Here is a 22,878-nt window from a genome sequence, read left to right as displayed (position 1 = left end):
TTTGACAAGTTTTGGAAAAAAGCGGCAGAAAAGAAAACAAAAAAAAAAAAGAATATCTACAACCATAGGGCTAGACTAATATAGGAATGCTTGTTTCTAGTTAATAACAAAGGAGTATAAGACGTTATTAGATTTTCTAAATTCGTTTAAAATAAAGCGTCTTTAATCAGCTGTATCTATGTTGAAAGACAGCATAGACAAATTATTGATTTACTAAATACACGTGTAAATACATCTAAATAATACATTGTTTGCAATTGTTTGTAAATTTTTAAAGGTTCTAACAACTACTTCATTTAAATATTATAATATTGTTTGTTTCACATATTCACATTTAAAACAGGTATACATGATTTATTTCTTCTTGTTTTTTTAAGGCAACAGGATTTTTATAACATCTATTTTAGTTGGTTATTGTTTTAGTTTGAGTTTGACTCGATTCTTTAAGAAAAATATTAAGTACAATTGTAAATGATTATAATGATGTTTTGAATAAAAAACAAAAAAACTTTTGGAAGCACTATTGCATACATAAATACATAAAATAAAAACATCATTGACAAAATATTTGGGAATGTATTTTGGATTCCTAAATTTCGTTGCAAATTGAAAATAAATAATACTAAAGAGAAAAAGTAACTAATAGGTGGTGGCTTATAGGAATGTTTACGTTTTATATCTGAGTTAACAAATATATATTTTTTAACTTAGATCTTTTGCAGTAGTTCGTCTAGACCCAAGTGTTTAGGTATTTCAATATCCTCCAACTTTATGTCACTATATTTAAAAACCACTTTAAAGGGATAAATAAACTTTTGATCCATGGTAAATTCATCGTTTTTAGGCTGAAATGTAAAAAATAACGTTGTGAATACGTACGGCATAATCATAGCAAAAATATTTTACCATTTCACGAGCATTTAGTTTCTCGGTTAATTTCTCAAGGAAAGTATTGGTTATTTCTCCTTCATAATCGTCCAACTTATATGATTTCATAATCTAACATTAAGTATTAAAAAATATATTATTTTAATAAGAAAAAACGTGATTTTTTCTTTTAGTACAAAATTACCTTTAATACTTGAGCAGTGTTTAAATTTGTACACAAGTCACAAATACTTTGAACATCCTTTTCACTTTTCCGTGATTGCAATAATTGAGAAACTTGATTTAGCGGTGCCAAAGGTGCCAAAACATCTTTTGACTAAAAAAAAACGTAATGAAATGTTTTCAAATAGATTCATCTAAAAACCAATAAATTAAATTATGCTTACCATTGCTTTGTCCTTCACCCACTCCTCAATGTGGCCCAAGTTATAGCGTATTATCATGCCAGTTTCCCACATACATTTATCGCCTCTCAACATCAAGCAATTCATAGCTATAGCACAAATAAAGTACATAAGTTGGGTGAAAATTTGTTCAGAATAGCAACGATCTAGTCCGAAATGTAGAAATTGTTTAAAGAAATGCTCCAATTGACTAATCAACTGTTTCCATGCAGCTATTTTGCCGTGTTCTGGTGATGAAGAGTTATCAAATGATGCAGCACGATTAACTCGTCCCCCAATGTTCTTTTGATGGCCCCTTTGAATTTCATCGTTATCTAAAATGGCCTCCACAATATGACCTTCTAGAAGACCTTCAATTTGCTTCACCGATGCTTCATATAGTTTAGTAATGATCTCTAAAATAACACGTCGATACTCGTACAAGTTAAAATTCTTCAACTGTTGCTGATTTTGTTTTTCCGTATTGAACTTAACATATTCCTCGACATCACCGTATTGTTTAAGTAAATTCAAAAGTCTATAACATAAAATGTAGAATTTATTAAAGTATTGTAATTAAAATGGGAAAATACGTACGTTATAGAATTAACCAGCCATAGTATACGATATTCTGTAACACTAGGATTACGATGTATCTTCTTAATGTGTTTCACAAATTTACTCAATAGTTCACGAACATCTTCATCGGCATTAATTAGATCGGTGTAACTGAATAAAATAAAATGTTTGTTAATAAGTATTTAACTCACTTTTACTTGTTAAAAGAATGATCATACCGTATACACATAAAGAGAACATATGCAGGGAATCCTGGCAATAATCCAATAGCTACACGTGTGCTCATATCGACAACTAGGCGATGGAATATTTTATCCAAATCTTCACTGCGAAACTTCATTAAACCTTAAAAATGAAATTATATTACAAATAAAAAGATTCATTACGTAAAGAGGGGAGAGATCGAGACATTACCTTGATAAGTTTTAGCTTTTTGTTTTCCAACCGAAACCATTGAGTTCTGATTGACAGCCGAGTTTGTCTCGTCTTTAACAGGGTTTGGACGACCATCAACTGCACCCTGTTCCTGTAATTTCATCGTCAACTTATCACTACGATGCTTAAGGGAGTCATATTTCTTTAGTGTCGCGTTCAATTCTTCTTGAACCTGTGAGTATTGTAGTAGTGTTTTCTTGAGCTCATATTTCAAGTAACGATTACTTTGCTGCAAAGCATCTGGATCTTTTGTATCAACATTCTGCTCATCTAGGCTATTATTAAAGACTTCTTGTAACTGAGCGTTCTCTTGGCGCAACTCATCCAATTGACGACTCAGTTCTGCAAAGTGGGCATTGTTTTCCTCTGTAAGTGCCTTTAATTCACACTCCAATTGCTTGTTCACCAACTTCTGAGCCTGATAGGCATCGTTTAACTCGTTGTCTAGAATAATACTTTGATCTGAACTTCGTAGAGTCAAGCTTTCGTTGCCAAGTGATTTAAGCGATTGTGTTTGCTGTTGCAAGACAGTCTTTAACTGTATACATTCCTCCCTGCGTCTCTTGAGTTCTTCTTGCAAAGCGTTATGTTGAGCTTCCAGCTCTTGCATTTCAGCTCCATTTCGTATGCTTTGTCTGAGCAAGTTGTAATCGTGACGAAGTTTTTCATTCTCCACCTCCAGTTCGGAGACCCGTAAAGAATCCTCTGTGGGTCGATGCTGACTTATAGCCTTATCCAATCGTGTTCTTAAAGTCCTGTTGTGTTTCGTTGCTTCTTCCAATAAATTACGCAACTTGATGACAATTACAGTGTTGTCGCTGCGTGGTGTTGAAGTAACCTCTAGACTACGGAATGGCTCTGGTGAAGTGCGGCTATTATCAAATGTGCTGAGCGAATAGTTGCCTTTGTGTTCCAATGTGTTTTTAGCTGAGGCATATCCAACATCGTCTTCGTTATGACTAGAACCATTACTGATGGAACGATGATGTGTTAATGAGGCATATTCTCCACCGCCTAACTGGCGCGATAATCGTTTGAGTTCCTCTTTAAGGTGATAATTCTCATTCTCGATAATCTCCTTATCCATTAGAGCCTTTCGGTAGGCGTCATGGATTTCATTTGATTCAACTTCGGAGATTAAACGTTCGCGTTGCGTAATGGCACTAGTCTCTTTATTTTCGGATTGTTTAGCTCTCTCTAACATTTCATCTATTTGCTTGCGTAATTCACTATTTTCGGAAGTCCATACTTCTTTTTGTTTATTCCATTTGTCTAGAGTGTTTGCATTTTCTTCCAACAACTGCATCTTTTCATCTCTTTCCTCTTCCAACTGCTGCATAAGAATCGTCAGCTTTTCATCTTTACCGGCTAACACAAGCTTCAAATTTTTAAGTTCGCTTTCAACTGCCTTTTTCATTTCAAGTTTCATTTTTAGGACAGAAATTTCACTGTTCTTATGTTTAAGATGCCCGTTCTCCCTATTTAGTTCGTCAATACGCTGTTGCATCGAAATAATTTTATTCTCTAAGCCTTTGTACAGGTTCTCCATGTGTGATATCGTTTTAGCCTCTGCCTTGAGGAGTTTAAACTGTCGTCTAGCCATGAATCTACGCACTGCCGATTGGCATATAATAATTTGACGACGACGTTTGTGATATTCTCGCCTCGCCAGGTAACCACGCAAAAAACGCTGTATTTGCGTAGCACGATAATGATCCAAGGCTTCCTGGAATCGTTTACGTGCTAACATTCCACGGGCGTACTGCTGAATGCCACAAACGGATCGTCTCAAACGAAGGTAACGTCTTCTACACAGATAGCCACGAGCATATTTTGATATAACAATTGCAGCGCGTTGTTCACGTATCTCTTGTGCCCTTTGGCGCGCCAAGTAACCTCGAGCGTAACGTTGTATACCCAATACCGTACTCTGCAAACGGACAAACCGCTTACGGCAAATGAATCGTCGTACTACACTCTGTATTATCGTAATGTATTTTTTTCTTAAGTTAGCACGAATTTGTTCCAAATATGCCACTTGTCCAGCTCGAAAGAATATTTGCGTATTACCAAAACGATATTTATCTTCATCCGTTATCCATTTGCTAACGATATTGCAACACGATTGCTTTAAGTCATTCTTGTTAACCAGAGAACGATGACACAGCAACTGATAGCGCATATAAAAATCAAGGTACAACCAACGAGAAGGAAATCCAGCTGCCGAAATTCGTACAGTTTCTAAAACACCACAAGCACGCAATTGTTGTACAATTTTTGGAGCATCCCACTTAAAAGCGATTTTTTCTTCGTTGGGCTAAAATAAGTTTGTTTTGTTTTATTATTTGTAAATAAACAACTACTTTCTCAACGGTAAAAATATGTATCGATATATATAGGCATTTCTTACCTTAATACAACGAACATAATGTGGAGTAGTCGAATGCAGTGTGTTTATTAAAGATGTCAAACTGTCACGAAATTGCGATCCCACAGAACGTCGATGTTGCTTTGAAGGTGCAACCTATTAAATAGTAATACGTTTATAATACTCAAGTAAAACATTAATACAGAACAATATAATCATGCACAATATTAATTGGTTAGTTAAACAAAAAGTATTTTATGCATATATCTATGTGTAATTAGTAGTACGTTAGAAAAACTATTGTTTAAATCGTTGGTTTTGTATTTTATTGAATCTGATGAAAACATGTTAAACAAGTTGATTTAGTATGTTTGTTTTAGATTAAAGCTATTATGTGTAATAAAACAGTCCCATTTTACACAAATACCTTCATGGTTTGCCTTTCATTCGATCAAAATTTAGAAAATATTAATTTCAAAAAATATGTTGTTGAAAATTAAAAAAAAACTGTTTTTTTAAGAATTATATTTACTTATAATAAATGGGCACAGTCTTAAATATCGATGCAGATAAATATAGAAATTTTAGTGGCCAAGTTGTACGAGTTCGCTTAAAAAAATTCACGTAGTGTTATATTAATAATAAGTATTTTTTGTTAGTCTCAACATTAAGCATGCATTGAATTAATTAGTTAATAAAGCAAAACAAAAACAAAAAACGACAAACATATCAACTAACTCTTCGACGAGCCTCTTGGGCTACCGTTGCACCCTATGTTGAAAAATTTTAAATCATCAGCATCATTTACGACAAACAAATAACGTACATCCAAATGGTCATCAATAAAAAAATCACATATAAAATATAGAAATGATCAAATAATATAAATATGTATATAAAAAGATAATTCTTTAATTATAATCTGTAAGGGAAATCAAAAGAATATTTGGCAAACTGTTTGGCAATTCTTTGATAAACGCACCTGTTTTTTTGCAGCACTTATTACAACTCGTCCCCCAAGTGTGTGTGTTTTAGCTGCATCTGCACTAAGCGTATCGATTTCCTCCATTTCCATCAATTGCTTACACAAAGACATTTTCGATTGACGTATAACATTTACCAGTTCTTTTGATACAGTATCACGGTTTTTCTCCAAGAATCCATTTACATCGTACTCCACCGTATCAGAGAAATGTTTGATAAAGAAAGCTTTCAAGTATAGAAAATTTAAATGAAACTGTATTTTAAATAAAAACGCTAAAAAGCAGCTTACTTGTATTGCCAAAGCGTGGTTTTTCAAAATGAGGAAATTTATTGCATTTTTCAACCAATTTTCTAGCCCAACTTTCATCTGATCCTCTAGGCATCTGTTTTATGGTGGAAGTGAAATTATAATGTATATTTCTTTAATATAATTTACTTACTCTACATTCCTCATCTAGTAAATCTAAAACGCCCAATTTAGATTCAATCAAATCTATGCAAGGTTGATTATCATAAAAATCAATCATGGTCCAAGCAATACCCTCTTTAAGATATTCTTCTTGTTCAAGTTTGAAAACATGTTGATTGAATTGCTGTTGAAGTTTTTCATTGGCATAATTGATGCAAAACTGTTCGAACGAGTTAACGTCGAATGTCTCAAAGCCATAAATATCGAGGACGCCAATAAAACAACTGTGTTTGGGATCATTGTTGAGTCCCTTATTGAGAACACTGACGATATATTGAAAGAGCTTTGCATATATATGTTTAGCTAAGGCGTCTCTTGCTGCCATGGCTGTTTCCAGATTATTGGGAATTAAAACCAGTTCATTTACGGATTCAATTTGACGAGTTTTTAGCCATTTGCGTAAATCATCCGCATTGATTTTTAACAATTCACCCATAACACGTAAATGCAAATCATCTGGCTGGAATTGATAAAACAAATCCTCAAAAGTACAACTTACAACTTAATATGTTATTTACTATATACTCACGTCTATTTGACAACCATCTGGATCAATTTCATTTGAATTCGATTTATATTTGTGAGAGAATTTTAAATTTCCCAAATGAAGGATACCAGCAAGAATGTTTAATACATCTGAAATCTAATAACGAGGTATTTTACTACCTTTTGTAATTAAAAGTGATACGGCAGAAACTCACCTGTCTTTTATCGAATCCCAATATAAGCATTGCCTGAATAGTTTCTTTAAATTGATCCCTGTCGGAAACTTTATCAATATCTGGCGATTTGCCCATATTTAAATACTCGAATTTGTCCTGATGATCTAATTAAAATCGATGTAAAAACAATTTTCATAAAATTATATCGTTTCTTTCGGTATTTTATTTTTAAAATATACCTAAAATTAATTGCGGGTGATCCTTTCTTGCGGCACAAAGTTGATAGAATATGTGATAATTTCGTTCACCCAATGCTTGAAATACCACTCGAGACTTTTCCAAAAGATAAGTATGCATTGTGGCTCCTGTTAAATTCATAACACTCATATTGTTCTTAAATAATAGTTTTGTGAACTTTCCAAAACGTGAACTATTATCGTTTCTAGTTGTTTTTGCGTTACCAAATGCCTCCATAATGGGGGAAGATGCCAATACTTTACGTTCAACTTGAGTCTCCGATTCTGAGCCGCCAACAGCAGCAAAATAACGCATCGCATATTTAGCTGATACAGTCTTTCCAGCGCCAGACTCACCGCTAACAATAATACTTAAATTGCATTTTTCTCTTTCTAGTTTTGTGTAGGCCTCCTCTGATAATGCAAATATATGGGGTTCTAATTCCCCAATGGATCTTCCGCGATAAGCTCTAATAATACTGGATCCATATAGTGGTAATTCGGCGTATGGATTAATGGCCACTAATACAATACCACAGTAGGTGTATATAGTTTGACGTTCGCAAAAGCGCACTCTTAAATTATGTAATACTCCTGGTTCATGCAAGTACGACAATGAAGTCAAATCATTTTGTCCAATTAATATAGCAGGATTTCGAAGTGGCGGTAGATTACTTCCATCTGGCTTAACTTTCACTTCTACTTCAGTACCATTTTCTAACTGAGCCTTCAAAACTGTATTGCCTTTTCGATAGTTTTCATTGAGTGTAGCACTTTCCCATACTGTCTTGGCGTTTGGTAGCCATACCTTAGATCCCTAAAAAATTCCAATAAAAATATATGTTGTAAATCAATACTCACAGCAATACAATTTTAAAAGATGCGTCATCAAATTTGATCAAAAATCAATATGAGTCTAGTATCGTTGTATGCCAAATTGATAACGTAAAAATAAATACTTATGAATGCATAGTTATATTTCTATATTTTTCATTGTTTGTTTCTTGTTATCATTGCTTTTTAATTCTCTAATTTTGTTTAGTTTTTCTAACTGAACCACACAAAAACTCTATAGCTAAGACAATAGTTCGATATTTTCATTGAAAACTAGTACATATATGAACATTATATTGAAAATATAGCCAACTGAGTAATCCAATCTAAATATCTTAATACATACTTACATCAACATGGAAGATTTAAATTTCATGCTTACATTAAAAAAAACCTCTTACTACAAGTATTTAACAACAATAAAACTATAGTGGGAAGAGAACCCAAGATAATATTCGGTTAGCATAGGAACTTTGTTGTTAATTTTGGATCTGTTACGGTCTTGAGATTTTCATATAGATTAATTTTATCAAAGATAATTATGCAAGATTAAGTTTATAGCTTTACTAAAGATAATTTTTCACTAACATTTATTGTAAACAAGAAAAAAATATATCCGGAAGTTAGAAAATAGGATATTCTATACTAATTCTGAATATTATATGTTATTTATTTTTCATAATATAGCATTTTACCCCGATATAAAAGTATATGTAATAAAATTATGAGCTGAATAAAAAAATGATTCTAAGCCAATTACAAATATTTTATGAGTTGCAAACATTAGCAAAAACCCAATATACCAAACCCACTATAGTGGTGTAGGGTATAAAAATAAAATTATATATAATACGTAATTGTATTTCCTTTTAATTAATAATTATTAAAAAATATTAAAAACAACAATGGAATTTTATTTAATTTGGCCATAGTGGACGTTTTAAGTTACATATCTACATATTTGTAATGTTTTGTATAATGAAAATAATTATGAGGAAACCTTCCCTTTAATATTTTTATGAATCCATATAAATACCTTTGCATAAAGTAACTCTTCACTCGACATTATTTGAGCCAAATATATTATTTGGTGGGGTAGATGATCAGGTAAAACACCAATTATTCCAAGGCGTTTTCCTTTTTTTAATAATATTTAAATTTTTTCATTAATATCACACAAATATTTTGTAATTCTGATCAGATTTTTCCCAATACTACGACACTTTTTGCAGAACACCAACAACAACATTTAATAAAAATGTCTAAATCAATGCAACACCGTTATACTTAACAACAAAAATAATTTATTTTTATTTACATTACAGAATATATTTTAAAGAATTATTGGCAAAATGTTGGCTATGTAAGTTGTATGAAAGAAAATTTATATAAACAGAAAATTTCCTTATTTTAACGTTATGAAAACTAGACAAAAAATAATTTACTACTGACGTTGACAAAAGCAACGACTGATGTCGAAGTCAGGCGGCATAAAAACGACGTTAATTTTTGTTTACATATTTTGTGACGTCGCTTAATTTACATTAACATACATTTTTAAGTATGTTTAGGTTTAAAATAGTGGAATTTGCAGAAATATATTTCACTGTTATGTATATTTCACAAGTATAAAAAATATGAAATCGTTGTGTAAATAAATAAATATACATTAAATTTCAAAATTTAGATTTTTATTAAATCGCCGTTAAATATTTTACGTCTACGGCCTCTGTTATTAATTTTAGGGTTCTTATACATTCGACATTCGAACAGTCGACTTTTTTGTTCAAGCTGTCAAAAAGTCGATGTCATTTTTCTGTCCATTGTATCTATTAGTAATGAGTTTGTTATATGGAATATATTTATTTAAATATTTTGTAAAAAAGATGGTCATTATTACAATAGCCTCTAAAGTTCTTGACAATGTGGCAACACTTTGAAATTTATCTGTTAGTGGTGGTTTACACAGGAAAACTTTTTTGATATTGTGTGTGAGAGATGGTTGATATTTCTTTATCTTTCTTTCACACACAAAATCAAAAGTTTCTGTGTGTGAACCGGCATTAAAAAGTGCAACTCAGTTCATCTGTCATTTCTGTTCGCGCGCATGGTGCACTTATAAGATGAAGTCAAATCAACAGCTGATTGTTATTTTTTTAATGAAATTTGCCAGATGAACAAAAATATCATTTATTTACATAGTTAATTATTCAATTTTCAGGATTCCAAAATAATTTATAATTGAAATATTAGGTTTGAGGAGACCCCACAAGTAGTGTGAGTTTGTAATAAAATCTTTACAAAAGTATTAAATAATATAAATTTATATTTCTTTGTAAAAAAATAATTAATCTTAGAGCACAATGTTTTTGACAATTGTTATATAATGCATACTATAATTAAAAAATAAACAACATTTCCTAATGTATTATAAATTAAAATTGCAGTAAATTCACAAATAGATGTAAAAATATTTTAAAATTTTAGTTGTAATATTTGTCTTATATAGAGAAATTTTGGGCATGTGGGATTTTCTTTATTTATGGTATTTATTAAAGTTACCACTCTGGTAACATATACACTTTTTGACATCAGTATACAACTTTTTTCGCGCCTAAAACATTGTCAAAGAACGCTTGCAAATTTATTGTTTATCGAAGTGTTGTGAAGGATAGTTGTGTTACTTTTTATAAACTTTGTTTTTTGTTACTGAAATATTAAAGAAATAAATTATGTCTAGTCCAGCAAGAACTCCTAACAGCGGTATAACTTCCAAGGGCCAGAAGACACCAACACGTTGTAAGTTGTGGCAAACTGTTCTTAAATTTTGGTTTCTTGAGTTTTCAATTTGTTGTGTTTTCAATTAGCTATCAATGTCCAAGATGCAGAGACCCCGATGCGAATGGGACCGAATCAACATGTACAGCCTTCGGACAACATAAGTTTACCTCCTACTTCACCGGGTAATATAAGCTTACCAGCAACCAGCCCAGCTAGAGGTCTAGGAGCCAATATGAGCGAAATTGACTTGAGTTCTCCTTTAAATTATGGTACACCCAGTTCAATGGGTTCTATAAGGACTCCACGTTCAGGCATCCGAGGAACGCCGTTGCGTGCAAGACCTGACATTCGTACGGACAAAAAAATGCGTCAAGTTGCAATCGCCGGTACTGGGGTAAGTTTTATGAAATTTATAGAAGTTTGGACTTGTAAAATAAGTTTATATTATTTTTTTTAGCTGGAACCCATACCCGAACGTATTTCTGAAACAACAGATCCAGTGTCGGAAGCATCTACAGCTCCACAGATGGTAGTTTGGGGCACAAATGTTGTTGTTAGTCATTGCAAAACTAAGTTTAAACAATTTTTACTACGCTATATTGATCCCACTGCAGAGCAAGATGAAATATCTGAAAACATCGATGTAAATCAACCTTTGTATTTGCAAAAGTTGGAAGAAATTCATACTCTCGAGGAGCCGTACTTGAATTTAAATTGTTCTCATTTGAAGACGTTCGATGAGGCTTTATATCGCCAATTGATTTGTTATCCCCAGGAAGTCATACCAAGTTTTGATATGGCCGTCAACGAAATGTTCTTCGAACGTTACCCCGCTGCAGTGTTAGAACATCAAATCCAAGTTCGACCCTTCAATGCTGATAAAACTCGTAATATGCGTTCGCTTAATCCTGAGGATATGGATCAATTGATTAGTATTAGCGGCATGGTCATTCGTACCTCAAATGTTATACCTGAAATGCGAGAAGCATTTTTCAAGTGTATTATTTGCGATTTTGTGACTACCGTAGAAGTTGACCGTGGACGCATTGCCCAGCCCACACTGTGTACAAATTGTAATACTAATCATTGCTTCCGCTTGGTTCATAACCGTTCCGAATTCACGGACAAGCAATTGGTAAAATTACAAGAATCGCCAGATGATATGGCGGCTGGCCAAACCCCTCATAACGTTCTCTTATATGCTCACAATGATTTAGTTGATAAGGTACAGCCCGGTGATCGTGTTACAGTGACAGGCATCTATCGCGCTACACCCATGAAAAATAGTAATACTTCGTCTAGTGTTAAGAGCGTGTATAAAACGCATGTCGATGTTGTTCATTTCCGCAAAGTCGATAATAAACGCTTATATGAGGAGGAAGAAGGGTATTTACATACTTATTTATTCAATACTTAGCAATAAAAACCCTCAGTTTACCCATATAACATAATTAAATTTAAAAGTGAATCATTTTCTTTCCGCCATATTTAATGTTTAATCTTTACTTTTTTTTAGCAAAGACCATATATTTCCCCCAGAACGAGTGGAATTATTACATGCTCTATCACAAAAACCCGATATATACGATAGATTGGCCCGTGCTATTGCACCATCTATCTATGAAAATGATGACATTAAAAAAGGAATTCTTTTGCAATTGTTTGGCGGAACTAAGAAGAAACATTCTACTTTGGGAAGACAAAACTTCAGATCTGAAATCCATTTGTTGTTATGTGGTGACCCCGGAACATCCAAGTCGCAAATGTTGCAATACGTTTTCAATTTGGTACCACGTTCTCAATACACATCGGGACGTGGTTCATCTGCAGTCGGCTTAACGGCATATGTAACGAAAGATCCCGAAACCAGGCAATTGGTATTGCAAACGTGAGTTATAATTTTTTTTATAAAATACTTCTTCAGTTTTATTTTTCAATTTATTTTATTTCTAGTGGTGCTCTTGTTTTAGCTGATAATGGTGTCTGCTGTATTGATGAATTCGATAAAATGAATGATGCTACCCGTAGTGTTTTGCACGAAGTTATGGAACAGCAAACCTTAAGTATTGCAAAGGCGGGCATCATTTGCCAACTGAATGCTCGTACTTCTATATTGGCAGCTGCCAATCCAGCTGAGAGTCAATGGAACAAAAAGAAAAATATAATTGATAATGTTCATTTGCCACATACTTTGTTGTCACGTTTCGATTTAATTTTCTTGGTTCTCGATCCTCAAGATGAAATATTCGATCGTCGTTTGGCAGGACATTTGGTGTCATTGTACTATGTAACTCGGCATGAGGAAGAAGATACAATGTTTGTAAGTATACATAATATAAATGTATTACATAATTTTCTTAATGATTAATAACTGATTTATATAGGATATGAGTGTTTTGCGTGATTACTTAGCTTATGCCCGTGAACACATTGCTCCTACTCTTTCTGAAGAAGCACAACAACGTTTAATACAAGCGTATGTTGACATGCGCAAAGTTGGTGCAGGACGCGGACAAATTTCTGCTTATCCACGTCAGCTTGAGAGTTTAATTCGTCTCTCTGAAGCACATGCTAAAGTTCGATTAAGTCAGCAAGTAACAGTCCAAGATGTGGAGGAAGCCTGGCGTTTGCATCGTGAAGCCCTTAAACAATCGGCTACAGATCCATTATCGGGCAAAATAGACGTTGGAATTTTAACAACTGGCCTTTCAACAGCTGCTCGTAAAAAGCGTGCCGATTTAGTGGCGGCCATTAAAGAGAATCTTCAAAAGAAAGGCAAAATACCAACAGTGCCATATCAAAAACTTTTCAAAGAAATTAAAGAAGCCTCACAAATTGTAAGCTATAATCATTATGTTATACCTATGATTAAAATTTGTTTTGTAAAATTAGTATTTTGTATTAAAATGTATAAATATTTTTTGCAGCTCATAACTCGTGAACAGTTTGAAGACGCTCTTAAAGAAATACAAGACGAGGGCACCATTGTTGTTATGGGTAAAAATACTATACGTATATGTTAAGTTTAATTTTTAACCATTTCCAATAATTTTTCATGTTTACCATTAAAATTTATCCGTTAAATATAATATTGCCATCAATGTGTTTTATTTCGGTGAGGAATAGAAAATCAAATCAATTATTTTAAAAACTAGCTTTAATAAATTAATCTAAAATTAATTTTTTTTGGATTTCATCGAAAAGTTTTTCCGTTTGGACTTTGCTGTGCTTTCAAAAGATATACAGACGGACATAGCTAGATCGCCATAGAATTTAATAAGAACCCAGAATATATATGTATATAAATGAAATATTTCGTTGTGTTACAAACGAAACGATGAATTTAATATACCCAATTTTTTCGATGATGGTATAAAAACTTACGTGAATAAAAAAGCAACACTGCGCTTACAGAATTAACGGCGTCAACATTGCAACAATGTTTGACTATGAGTTTCTTGTCAGGAATATATTTAAGTTTTGTGTAAATTTTGGAATGTTTTTAATAAATGGACATGGATACAATTGAAATCTCTTCGGATCCAAGTCCACTAAAAATTTCCATTTGTAAGGCGAATGAAAGTACGAAAAGCGAAAATAATATTGTATCCAGTAATTATCAAATCAAGAGGACAGCGACAACATATCAAGCAAGTGATACTGGTACACCAGCAAATATGGAGAGCAACACTAGCATTGCTAAAACTACTGAAGAGTGTACAGCAGATCATAATGTTCCCCTTAAAGTACCAACTATGTTAGTTGGTAGAGAAAAACGCAATGTATCACCAACCACGCAGGAAATTTTTCTTGATCCCCAGTCACCATCATCATCGTCCTCCACTTCACAGGCCACTAGTGCCAATGATGCGACTTTTGAACCCACCATTGAAATGATGGTAAATGATTTCGATGATGAGCAAACTTTAAATGAGGAAGAAGCTTTAGCTGCTCTAGAATCACAGGATCCAGATGAAGAAATAAATACTTTAAAGGAAGAAAGTGAAATGCCTTTGGAAGAATTGTTAGCGAAATACAGCGCTTTGCCTCCTCTGCCGCCAACAATAGAGCCATTACGAAAAAAATCTAAAAAGTCTTCATCATCATCACACAAGAAAAAACACAAATCGAAACAAAAGCATAATAATGTTCGTCCTCAACATATTCCAAATGAATGTATTGAGCAATGTACTGCTTCCAATGAAGATGATGACTCTACGATAAACGCCAAAGCAAATTTAGAATTAAATAATGCGGAGAGTGTAGAAGAAAGGGATATGTCTGAAGAAAAAAAGGTGGATGATTATGATGAAGGCGCCAGCAGCCCCTCTTCACCACAAAAACCAACAACACCCTCGCTAGACGAAGAGCGCAAAGAAGACGAAGAAAGTGCTTTTGTTAACGACAATGGAATTCATAGTGAAATTCTTAAAGTTCGTCGATCTCATTTACTCGATCTGTATCCAGAAGGAACATTTGATAATGTTGTAATTAATGACGCTATTGCAGGCAATAGTAAAGGTAAATAAGTTTATTTAATCAGTATCTTTGTTGGTAAAAATACAATTATTAGAAATTTTGGTTAAAAGCTATTTACTATTTACAAGTTCTAAAAGTTGTAGTCATTTTTTAAATAAGAAAATGCAGTTTAGTTTAGGTAATGAAAATATTATACACACTTTTTTTAATTACCTTTTCTTGTGAAATTCACATTTTCTACAGATTTCAATTTTATGATTGTAGTTTGTTAACTTTTTTGCGAAATTCAAAAATATGTAATTTTAAAACTCTAGAATTAAAATTTAACATTAGATACATAAAAGTAAAAAAGAAACAGATATTCCCCTAGAATCCTTATATGGCGTTGAGGATGACGATGAAGACGAAGAAATTGAAGAAGAGGAGGATGAAGACTATAAAAAGAAAGTGATGATTGGATCATCATATCAAGCTACTATACCAGTGGGTCTATCGCAGTATGGCGATATTTTACCCTATGAAAATGAAGATAAACTCATTTGGGAACCCAGTCAAGTCAGTGAACGTGAAGTAGAAGAATATTTAATTAAAATTAGAGATATTAAATCTAATCAACAAGGCGATGAAGAGGAAGACGAGGATTCCGCACTTGATACAAATTTGGAAAATCAATCGAAGGAAAATGTTAGAGCTGACAATAATAAAGACAATTTGGAAAATAATTCACTTTTAGCAAATGGTAACAAATTACACCTCGATACTGCAGCGTCTTTAGATATGGACAGTCAAGCTGTAGTTAAAGATAACGAGCAGGTTTGTGTCAACATATTATTTACATATAATACAGGAAAGTCCCCCAATATTAATTTTGTTTTAGGCTCTTCACTTATTGGTGCAATGTGGTTACGATTTTAAGGAAGCTTTACGACGAAAACGTCTAAATGCACTTCCCCTTAATGATTGCATGAGTTTGTGGTCTGAAGAAGAATGTCATAAATTTGAGGAGGGCATACAAAAGTATGGAAAAGATTTTCTAAAAATTAGACAACATCAAGTTAGTTTTAGCTTAAACTTAACCCTCATCAGATCATATAGTTATTGGTTTTACTATTTTCAGGTGCGGACACGCACTATGCGGGAATTGGTACAATTTTATTACCTATGGAAGAAAAGTGAAAGAAGAGATCATAATTTCGCCAATGCTGATACCGTAGATCATATGGATATTTATTTAAATGAGGATAACGAATACGGTTCCAATTCTACCTCTGCTATGACACCAGTAGGCTCACCAGTGGCTAATATTTCAAATTGCACAGGCACTCGAAGAAATAGCAATGCTTCACAGAAAAACGTTTCCATAATGACTACTACCACTTCAACAAACAATACAACATCGACAGCAACAATAAATTTAAATTTAGAGAAAAATGCTTCTAATACTTCTCAGCAGCAACATCATAAAAGACGTACCAACAACAGTAGTATAACAGCATGCGATTTTAGCAATGATAACTCTGGGATTCTGCACAGTAATACCACCAAATGATGACAACGGACAAAGCGGTCTAAAAAACGTTATATACCGATTCAAAATCGTGTCAAAAGAAAACGTAAACGCATAATAGTTCGTAGACATTTTCGTAAAAGTGTAAATTTACGCGAAACAGCAACTAGTATTGCGAATTGAAACAACATAAAAAGTAATAATATTCCAATTACAAACATAAGTAAACATAAGTACATACAACACTTTTATACATAAAATTTAAATATGGACACATTTTAAATGAAACATGTATTGGAAAGAATAAATTTTTGAAATCCCTTCTTGAGTTGTACTCATAAAAAACATTTAGATTTTGTTTTTATTTACAAAAAAATGTGTTTTAGTCACAGTTTTTTTTTCCAGTTTAATAGATTTTTAGGAGGAAAACATAGAAGCGAATTTAAGTTGCCATGTATTCTTCTATAGTTTTTATTACATTATTTTCAGTTTATTATTGTCCAATTCTTGTTATAAATTGTAAATCTGATTTACTTTTGTGCACAGAAAGAAATAAATGCAAATGTAATAATAATGTAAAAACGTTAAGTTTTACAAATTGTATAAAAAAAGTGTTTCAATTCGTTTTAAAAACCAAAATTCAATACAACAACCTAAGTTACAATCATAGATAGTGAGTTTAGATCGTTTAGATCTAATTTCGAATTTGTGTTAAATATTAAATTTTTTGTAAAAATTATGAAAGTATGTTTGGCCAATAATTTAAATGTTTCAATTAAAATTTAGAATTTTTGTTAACACTCCAAATGTTATTAACACAGTTGTAACTATTTACCTATATTGTTTCCAATTTTTTTTTAATTTGATGGAAATAAATTTTTGAAATATATTACTTTTTGGTTAAATTTTTTTAATTTAATCGTGAACCACTCTACTGTAAATATATATCGTATGTTTTTATACATACATACATATATGTAAATTAACGTACGTATTAACAATAGAGTAACTTGGTCTCTTAAACCGTACAGCCGTAAACAAGAAACCCTCTCACCCATTAAATTAGTAATGGGCGGATTGTTGAATTTGAATGATGTAAAGAATAAAATAAAGTGAAAACAAAGAAACTATCATAAAAGATGTAAAACATAACTAATGAAAAAAATAAAATTGCAATATTAACGGAAGCTAAGTATCCGGAAAAAATATAAAAAAAGTTTACTGTAAGTACATACATATGTATGTATATTACTAAATGTAAGTTTGTTTGTGTAAACTTGAAAAAATTTCTCTTTAGTACTCTCTTTTGCAAACAAGATAAACAATAAATAGAGCGCCAAAATACATACATATGTACATACAAATATATTTTGTATTTTAACGAGGGCTTAGCTCAAGTCGATTCAATGATCTTGGCCCAAGTTTGTTGTTAATCAGTCAGTAGTGAGTGGAGGAGCATCGTTTGTGCATTGTATTAAAAAACGAGCACGCATTGTGTGGAAAAACCTTTCTTCTTACTTGTACTTAATGGCTATGCAGCAAAATAATCAACAGCAGCAACAACAACAATATCAAACACAAAGAGCTTCCGCACAATCAACATCAGCTGCTGCTGGTGCAGTGGCAACAACACATTTTACCAATACTGCTAAATTGCCAATAGAAACAGTTAAGTTGCTGATTGGATCAGTATCACGTAGACCCAATCTATGGATTCGTACTAATAATGGTCAGAAAAGATCCGATATAAATGCATTGTGGCAACAAGTTAGTCAAGAGGTTCATCTACCAGGTGAGTAAAATACTTTGTTAAATTTATTTACATATGTACATACATATGTATATACATATTTATGAATGATTACATACAATACTTTATTTATGTACTAATGTAATATTAAGGGGAATTTCCTTCTTTTTTGCTCTTAAATAGTATGGGAATTTAAATGTTTTTTTTTTTTAATTTAGTGAGACTTCTCCAACACGGTTGTATTTATAATATACAAAATTAATCTTTTAAGAGACGGTTTGAAACTTGGGGCCAATCTTTAGGTAAAGGATTAGGGATTAAATTAAAAATTTCAGTACTCAGTTAATTTTGTTTGCTTGTTTAAGCACCCAATGGAGATGGTTTAAAATTGAGCAAGAAATGCAAAAGTGTAAACAGCTGGGCAAAAAATTAATACGATTTTATAAAATTAAACATTAATATATTTGATTTACTAATTCATTAATTTTCATATTACATTTACAATCATCTTCTTCTTTTTTATAAAACATGTAATGTTTTGATGACAAACAGTGAAGTTTTCTGTGGCAACACTGCAAGTTCAATTTTGTACTCAAAAACATCAAAAGGGGATTAGCATCAGAATAAATTTGTTTTTAAATTAACTAATCTGATTATCAATTTGCATAGATCGCTCTTAAAGTTCAAACTTTACTGCTAAAAATCACAAAAACAACAAAATATGAAATTTTTCCTTAATCTAAGTTTTCTTCTCTTTTTTAATCAAATAAACTAATATCTATTAGTTAATAATTAAGTAATCTGATTATTACCATTTAATCGTTAACTTCAAAACTGTCTCTAAAATTTATACCTAGTCAATTGGTTAATTGTTATTAAAAAATTTATTTCTTTTATAATGTTACTTTTTCATAATAATGTTTACTATTTTACTCTTGTCTATATAGCTGATATTTGTCGAATCAAATGGGGCCATTTGCGTGATAATTTTCGGAAAGTGTTCATACGAAATACTATTTCAGCTGAACCTCCTACAACATGGCGTTTCTATAATGACATGCGCTTTATGGAAGCTGCCGTAGCTGAAAATGTGATGCGCCATCATAGACTACGTGAACAATCACTTTATTGGCAGGGACTACACGGTGCCACAGAACCACATCAAAACAACTCAACTTCATTAACTACAACTCCGAATGATAATAGCGATCGATCTCTAGAAAATCAATTTAATTTCTCCGAGATATCAGCATTCTTTCAAAATCACGGTCACAACAAACGTATTAAATTAGAAAATTCAGAATCGGAGACATCATTACATGATTTGACACATGTTACGCCACCAATAAAATCCTTTTATCAAAATAGCAATGCTTATGTAAAATCAAATAATACACATCATCTAAATGAAATCCAAATCCATAATGATGTTGATGACGAAAACAACATTGAGGACGACGATGATGATGACCAGTTTGATGAAGATGCTATTTCGATAGAGGACAACTATCAAATGTCTATGAGAAATGAAAAGTTTTCAATTGATAACAATTCAAAGATTAATGTACAAAATTGCAATTTATCTAAAAAGGAAACTAAAGAAGAGGACATTTGTAGACACCACGATGAGCAGGATTCAGATCGTATGTTTCTATTGAGTTTGCTACCATATTTACGAAAAGTGAAGGAACAGAGGAAACTTCAAGTTCGACAGAAGTTGCAGGATGTGTTAATACAAGAATTTGGTTGAAGGCAACTATACTTTGGTATAACAATGTTACTACAAATTGCCGGAATTTTATAAATTATTTTGTCCTTACGTCAATAGATTAATGACGATAATGGAAACAATTTCAAATCCTTTTTCAACGGATATTACAAATGCCTTTTAAAATATCTATTATGTATAATTGAATATAATGAAACATTAGTTTATACATATAATAAAATAAGTTATAAATTATTTTTTTTTAATTAAAATATAAAGTTAAAACTTTTAACTTTATGGTTAATATCTTTTAACTTAAAAGATATTAACTGTACAGACATACATACTGTATGTTTATGTATACATAGTATTATAAGCTACATCCTGTACAGTACATATATGTATGTACATATGTCAATATCTATAAGTTAACAACGTTTTCAATAATAATAGTATCCTTTATACAATTTTCTTAGCATGAGATTTTTCTAGGACATCTGAAATTCTACTTTTAGTGTATTCTTATATGTATGGAATTATGTGAAATCTAAAGTACACCTGCATTTTCAATCAGGTAGCAGATTAAATTTTGCAATTATTATTTCTACATTTTTAGCACTGTGCAAATACTGAAATTTTGTAAAAACAATGAAAAATGTATACATATACATTTTTTTGATTTTAAACAATAGTCATTGAAATTGTATTCACACCATAGTACGGTATTTTATTGTTAAAAAAGCCATATCCAAGTGGATTATGTTGGCTCAGCTTGTCAAAAGATTAAAAAAAAAACATTTCTGAAAATGGAGAAACAATTACGTTTTTCTTTAAATTTTGTAAAAATCTAATATAATCAGAATCTTTTCTTCGTATTTATATTATTGTTATAATTTGTTCTATTCTATACATCCATTTTCAGCCTGCCACTATAAACCTATAAATTTATAGTAAATACCTAAAAAAATTGTCTGGCAAAATTGCTTATCGTCAGACAGCATTATCGTTGAAAATCTATTAATTAAAAAGAACAATTTAAATTATTAACATAGAAATTTTAATAATCAAGATGAAATATATAGAAATTCGCCCGATTCTGCTTTTTATACCCTACCCCACTACACTCACCTTCAGAATCACTTTCTGAGTCAATTTAGCAATATATGCGCACGCTACAGCTCGCAATTTTTAAGCTAATATGATGAAATTAAAAATATACTCGACCGGAGACCGAAATTCATTGAAATCGGTTCATTATTTCGCCTTGACGCTATACAACCGTACCCCACGAATAGGGCTTTTGTTAAATGTTCTAGTATGTCAACAATATCGGAAAAACTTAGTTTTAAAAAAGGTTATATGACACTGCAGATTTTTGTAATGATCAGGCCTCATTTGACCCTAGCCCACATACAATGGCTTGAAGGTCAAAATTCATTTATAAACGCTTATAACACTATGCAATTCTACAGTAATAACTTTTATGTATACTTAAATTCCAAAATTTATAAGGATAGACCCATATTTACCTTACCTACATATGAGCCCTCTTGCAGAATATATTTATTTTTGTCAACAAAAAGTAAAAATGTTCCGGAAAATTCCAGAAAATTCCAGAAAATATGTAAAAATCAGATTGAATGCTTTATTATTAAAAAATGGTCGACCATATCCGACTACATATTCATACTTGTTTATCATAGCAATACATCCACATACATATGTATGTATGTATGTATGTATGTATGTATGTATGTATGTATGTATGTATGTATGTATGTATGTATGTATGTATGTATGTATGTATGAGAGTTTGTATATCGAAAGACGACAACCCAAATTTTTGATAAATTCTTCAAAATTCATTTTCACGTTGGATAGTTTAGTCATTTCATACCAAATAGTGGCACAATGGTAACGCTGCTTATGGTTCGTTTGGTTCCCAATTTATGGTACAAAATGAAAATTTTATTTTATTCTGACTAATATTAAGAGAATATATTATTATAGCTTGTTATATTCTCTTGTTTTTAAGAGTAATTTGAAGGTAAATTTTAATAAACAATAACGAAATAAAGTTAAACTTGCTATATTACAGTAGCTTCTAGATTTTACCAACATACATTAAGATTTTCTAAATTGACTTTAAAAATAGTTTGTGAAATAATACTGATATAGACCAAAATCAGGTTTAATAAGTGCATAATACAATTTGATATGTTCTAATAATTTTTTTATGTACATATAGGTATAATACATTTTTCGAAAATCGTTTGAAATTAATACCACCCTTTTCGAAAATGTGATGTAGTACGATTTAATGTTGTACTTGTTCAATTTGATTTTGAAATGTGTTCCACTTTTAACATTGACAGTAAAAAACAACCACCATTTCAAGATTAACAACAACCACTTCTCGTAACACAAATACTAAAAACATCCCCTTGATTCACTTTAAAAACAGAAAAAAAAAAACAAAATACATTTTTATATAAAAGTAAAATATGTAGAATAAAAAAACTCACTCCACTGTTAAGGGTTACTCATTTTATTCCACTTTCAAATTAGTTACAAAACATAATCCAACAAAAGAGGTAGCCACAAGGCAACAATTGAAAGAAAAAATTTAATAATAGGAATTTAAAAAAATTAAGAAAAACCGTGTTTTAGACATAATTTGGTGAAATGAGGAAATGTTAAAAAACAACAATAGTCATAAAAGAGAAAATTAAAATAAGCAGACTGCAATAGAAAGAACAAAAAAGCAAAATATAATTAATAAATAACATTGAATAGATAAAAATCCCCAATAACA

The 22,878-nt window shown here is 31.6% G+C and overlaps 4 protein-coding genes across 7 annotated transcripts; 3 read left to right on the top strand and 1 right to left on the bottom strand.

Annotated features, from left to right (window-relative positions):
* Positions 1-364: 364 nt before the first annotated feature.
* LOC111675961 (unconventional myosin-Va) lies at positions 365-9,295 on the bottom strand. 2 transcript variants are annotated; one of them, XM_023436847.2, is made up of 16 exons: positions 8,875-9,295; positions 7,008-7,821; positions 6,808-6,932; positions 6,636-6,749; positions 6,078-6,566; positions 5,927-6,020; positions 5,636-5,862; positions 5,392-5,424; positions 4,696-4,809; positions 2,265-4,602; positions 2,069-2,195; positions 1,869-2,000; positions 1,275-1,809; positions 1,073-1,204; positions 907-999; positions 365-845 (listed from the first exon to the last, which is right to left on the bottom strand). In XM_023436847.2, exons 1-16 carry the CDS (start codon positions 8,902-8,904, stop codon positions 708-710), a joined length of 5,535 nt encoding a protein of 1,844 aa, XP_023292615.2. In that variant the 5' UTR covers positions 8,905-9,295; the 3' UTR covers positions 365-707. The 2 variants fall into 2 exon arrangements, with proteins under 2 accessions (XP_023292615.2, XP_023292616.2); XM_023436848.2 differs by lacking the exon at positions 5,392-5,424.
* Positions 9,296-10,339: 1,044 nt separating this feature from the next.
* LOC111675885 (DNA replication licensing factor MCM4) lies at positions 10,340-13,714 on the top strand. The gene is made up of 7 exons (XM_023436746.2): positions 10,340-10,637; positions 10,706-11,013; positions 11,077-12,005; positions 12,136-12,507; positions 12,573-12,939; positions 13,004-13,456; positions 13,547-13,714. The coding sequence occupies exons 1-7, from the start codon at positions 10,571-10,573 to the stop codon at positions 13,640-13,642; spliced, it is 2,592 nt and encodes an 863-aa protein (XP_023292514.2). The 5' UTR covers positions 10,340-10,570; the 3' UTR covers positions 13,643-13,714.
* Positions 13,715-14,041: 327 nt separating this feature from the next.
* Positions 14,042-17,420, top strand: LOC111675904 (mesoderm induction early response protein 1). Of its 3 annotated transcripts, none has more exons than XM_023436769.2 (4): positions 14,042-15,140; positions 15,469-15,911; positions 15,976-16,152; positions 16,216-17,420. In XM_023436769.2, the coding sequence occupies exons 1-4, from the start codon at positions 14,129-14,131 to the stop codon at positions 16,645-16,647; spliced, it is 2,064 nt and encodes a 687-aa protein (XP_023292537.2). In that variant the 5' UTR covers positions 14,042-14,128; the 3' UTR covers positions 16,648-17,420. The 3 variants fall into 3 exon arrangements, with proteins under 3 accessions (XP_023292537.2, XP_046811797.1, XP_023292536.2); XM_046955841.1 differs by having other exon boundaries at positions 15,451-15,911; XM_023436768.2 differs by having other exon boundaries at positions 14,044-15,140; positions 15,457-15,911; positions 16,216-17,418.
* Positions 17,421-17,680: 260 nt separating this feature from the next.
* Positions 17,681-20,351, top strand: LOC111675876. Its single transcript, XM_046955842.1, has 2 exons — positions 17,681-18,397; positions 19,303-20,351. The coding sequence occupies exons 1-2, from the start codon at positions 18,133-18,135 to the stop codon at positions 20,103-20,105; spliced, it is 1,068 nt and encodes a 355-aa protein (XP_046811798.1). The 5' UTR covers positions 17,681-18,132; the 3' UTR covers positions 20,106-20,351.
* The last annotated feature ends 2,527 nt before the right edge of the window (positions 20,352-22,878 follow it).

Source organism: Lucilia cuprina, chromosome 6, assembly GCF_022045245.1.
Source record: "Lucilia cuprina isolate Lc7/37 chromosome 6, ASM2204524v1, whole genome shotgun sequence".
NCBI lineage: Eukaryota > Metazoa > Arthropoda > Insecta > Diptera > Calliphoridae > Lucilia > Lucilia cuprina.
This window is presented reverse-complemented; position numbering and strand designations above follow the sequence as displayed.

Coding starts and splice junctions, on each gene's coding strand:
- LOC111675961 (XM_023436847.2), bottom strand. CDS start 8,904: ATGTCGAGTGAAGAGTTACTTTATGCAAAG. Junction 5,863..5,926: donor ACCACGCTTTGGCAATACAA/GTAAGCTGCTTT, acceptor TATACTTGAAAG/CTTTCTTTATCAAACATTTC. Junction 4,603..4,695: donor ATTATGTTCGTTGTATTAAG/GTAAGAAATGCC, acceptor AACTTATTTTAG/CCCAACGAAGAAAAAATCGC.
- LOC111675885 (XM_023436746.2), top strand. CDS start 10,571: ATGTCTAGTCCAGCAAGAACTCCTAACAGCGGTATAACTTCCAAGGGC. Junction 11,014..11,076: donor TTGCAATCGCCGGTACTGGG/GTAAGTTTTATG, acceptor TATTTTTTTTAG/CTGGAACCCATACCCGAACG. Junction 12,006..12,135: donor TTATATGAGGAGGAAGAAGG/GTATTTACATAC, acceptor ACTTTTTTTTAG/CAAAGACCATATATTTCCCC.
- LOC111675904 (XM_046955841.1), top strand. CDS start 14,129: ATGGACATGGATACAATTGAAATCTCTTCGGATCCAAGTCCACTAAAA. Junction 15,141..15,450: donor TATTGCAGGCAATAGTAAAG/GTAAATAAGTTT, acceptor AAAGTAAAAAAG/AAACAGATATTCCCCTAGAA. Junction 16,153..16,215: donor TAAAAATTAGACAACATCAA/GTTAGTTTTAGC, acceptor TACTATTTTCAG/GTGCGGACACGCACTATGCG.
- LOC111675876 (XM_046955842.1), top strand. CDS start 18,133: ATGGCTATGCAGCAAAATAATCAACAGCAGCAACAACAACAATATCAA. Junction 18,398..19,302: donor TCAAGAGGTTCATCTACCAG/GTGAGTAAAATA, acceptor TTGTCTATATAG/CTGATATTTGTCGAATCAAA.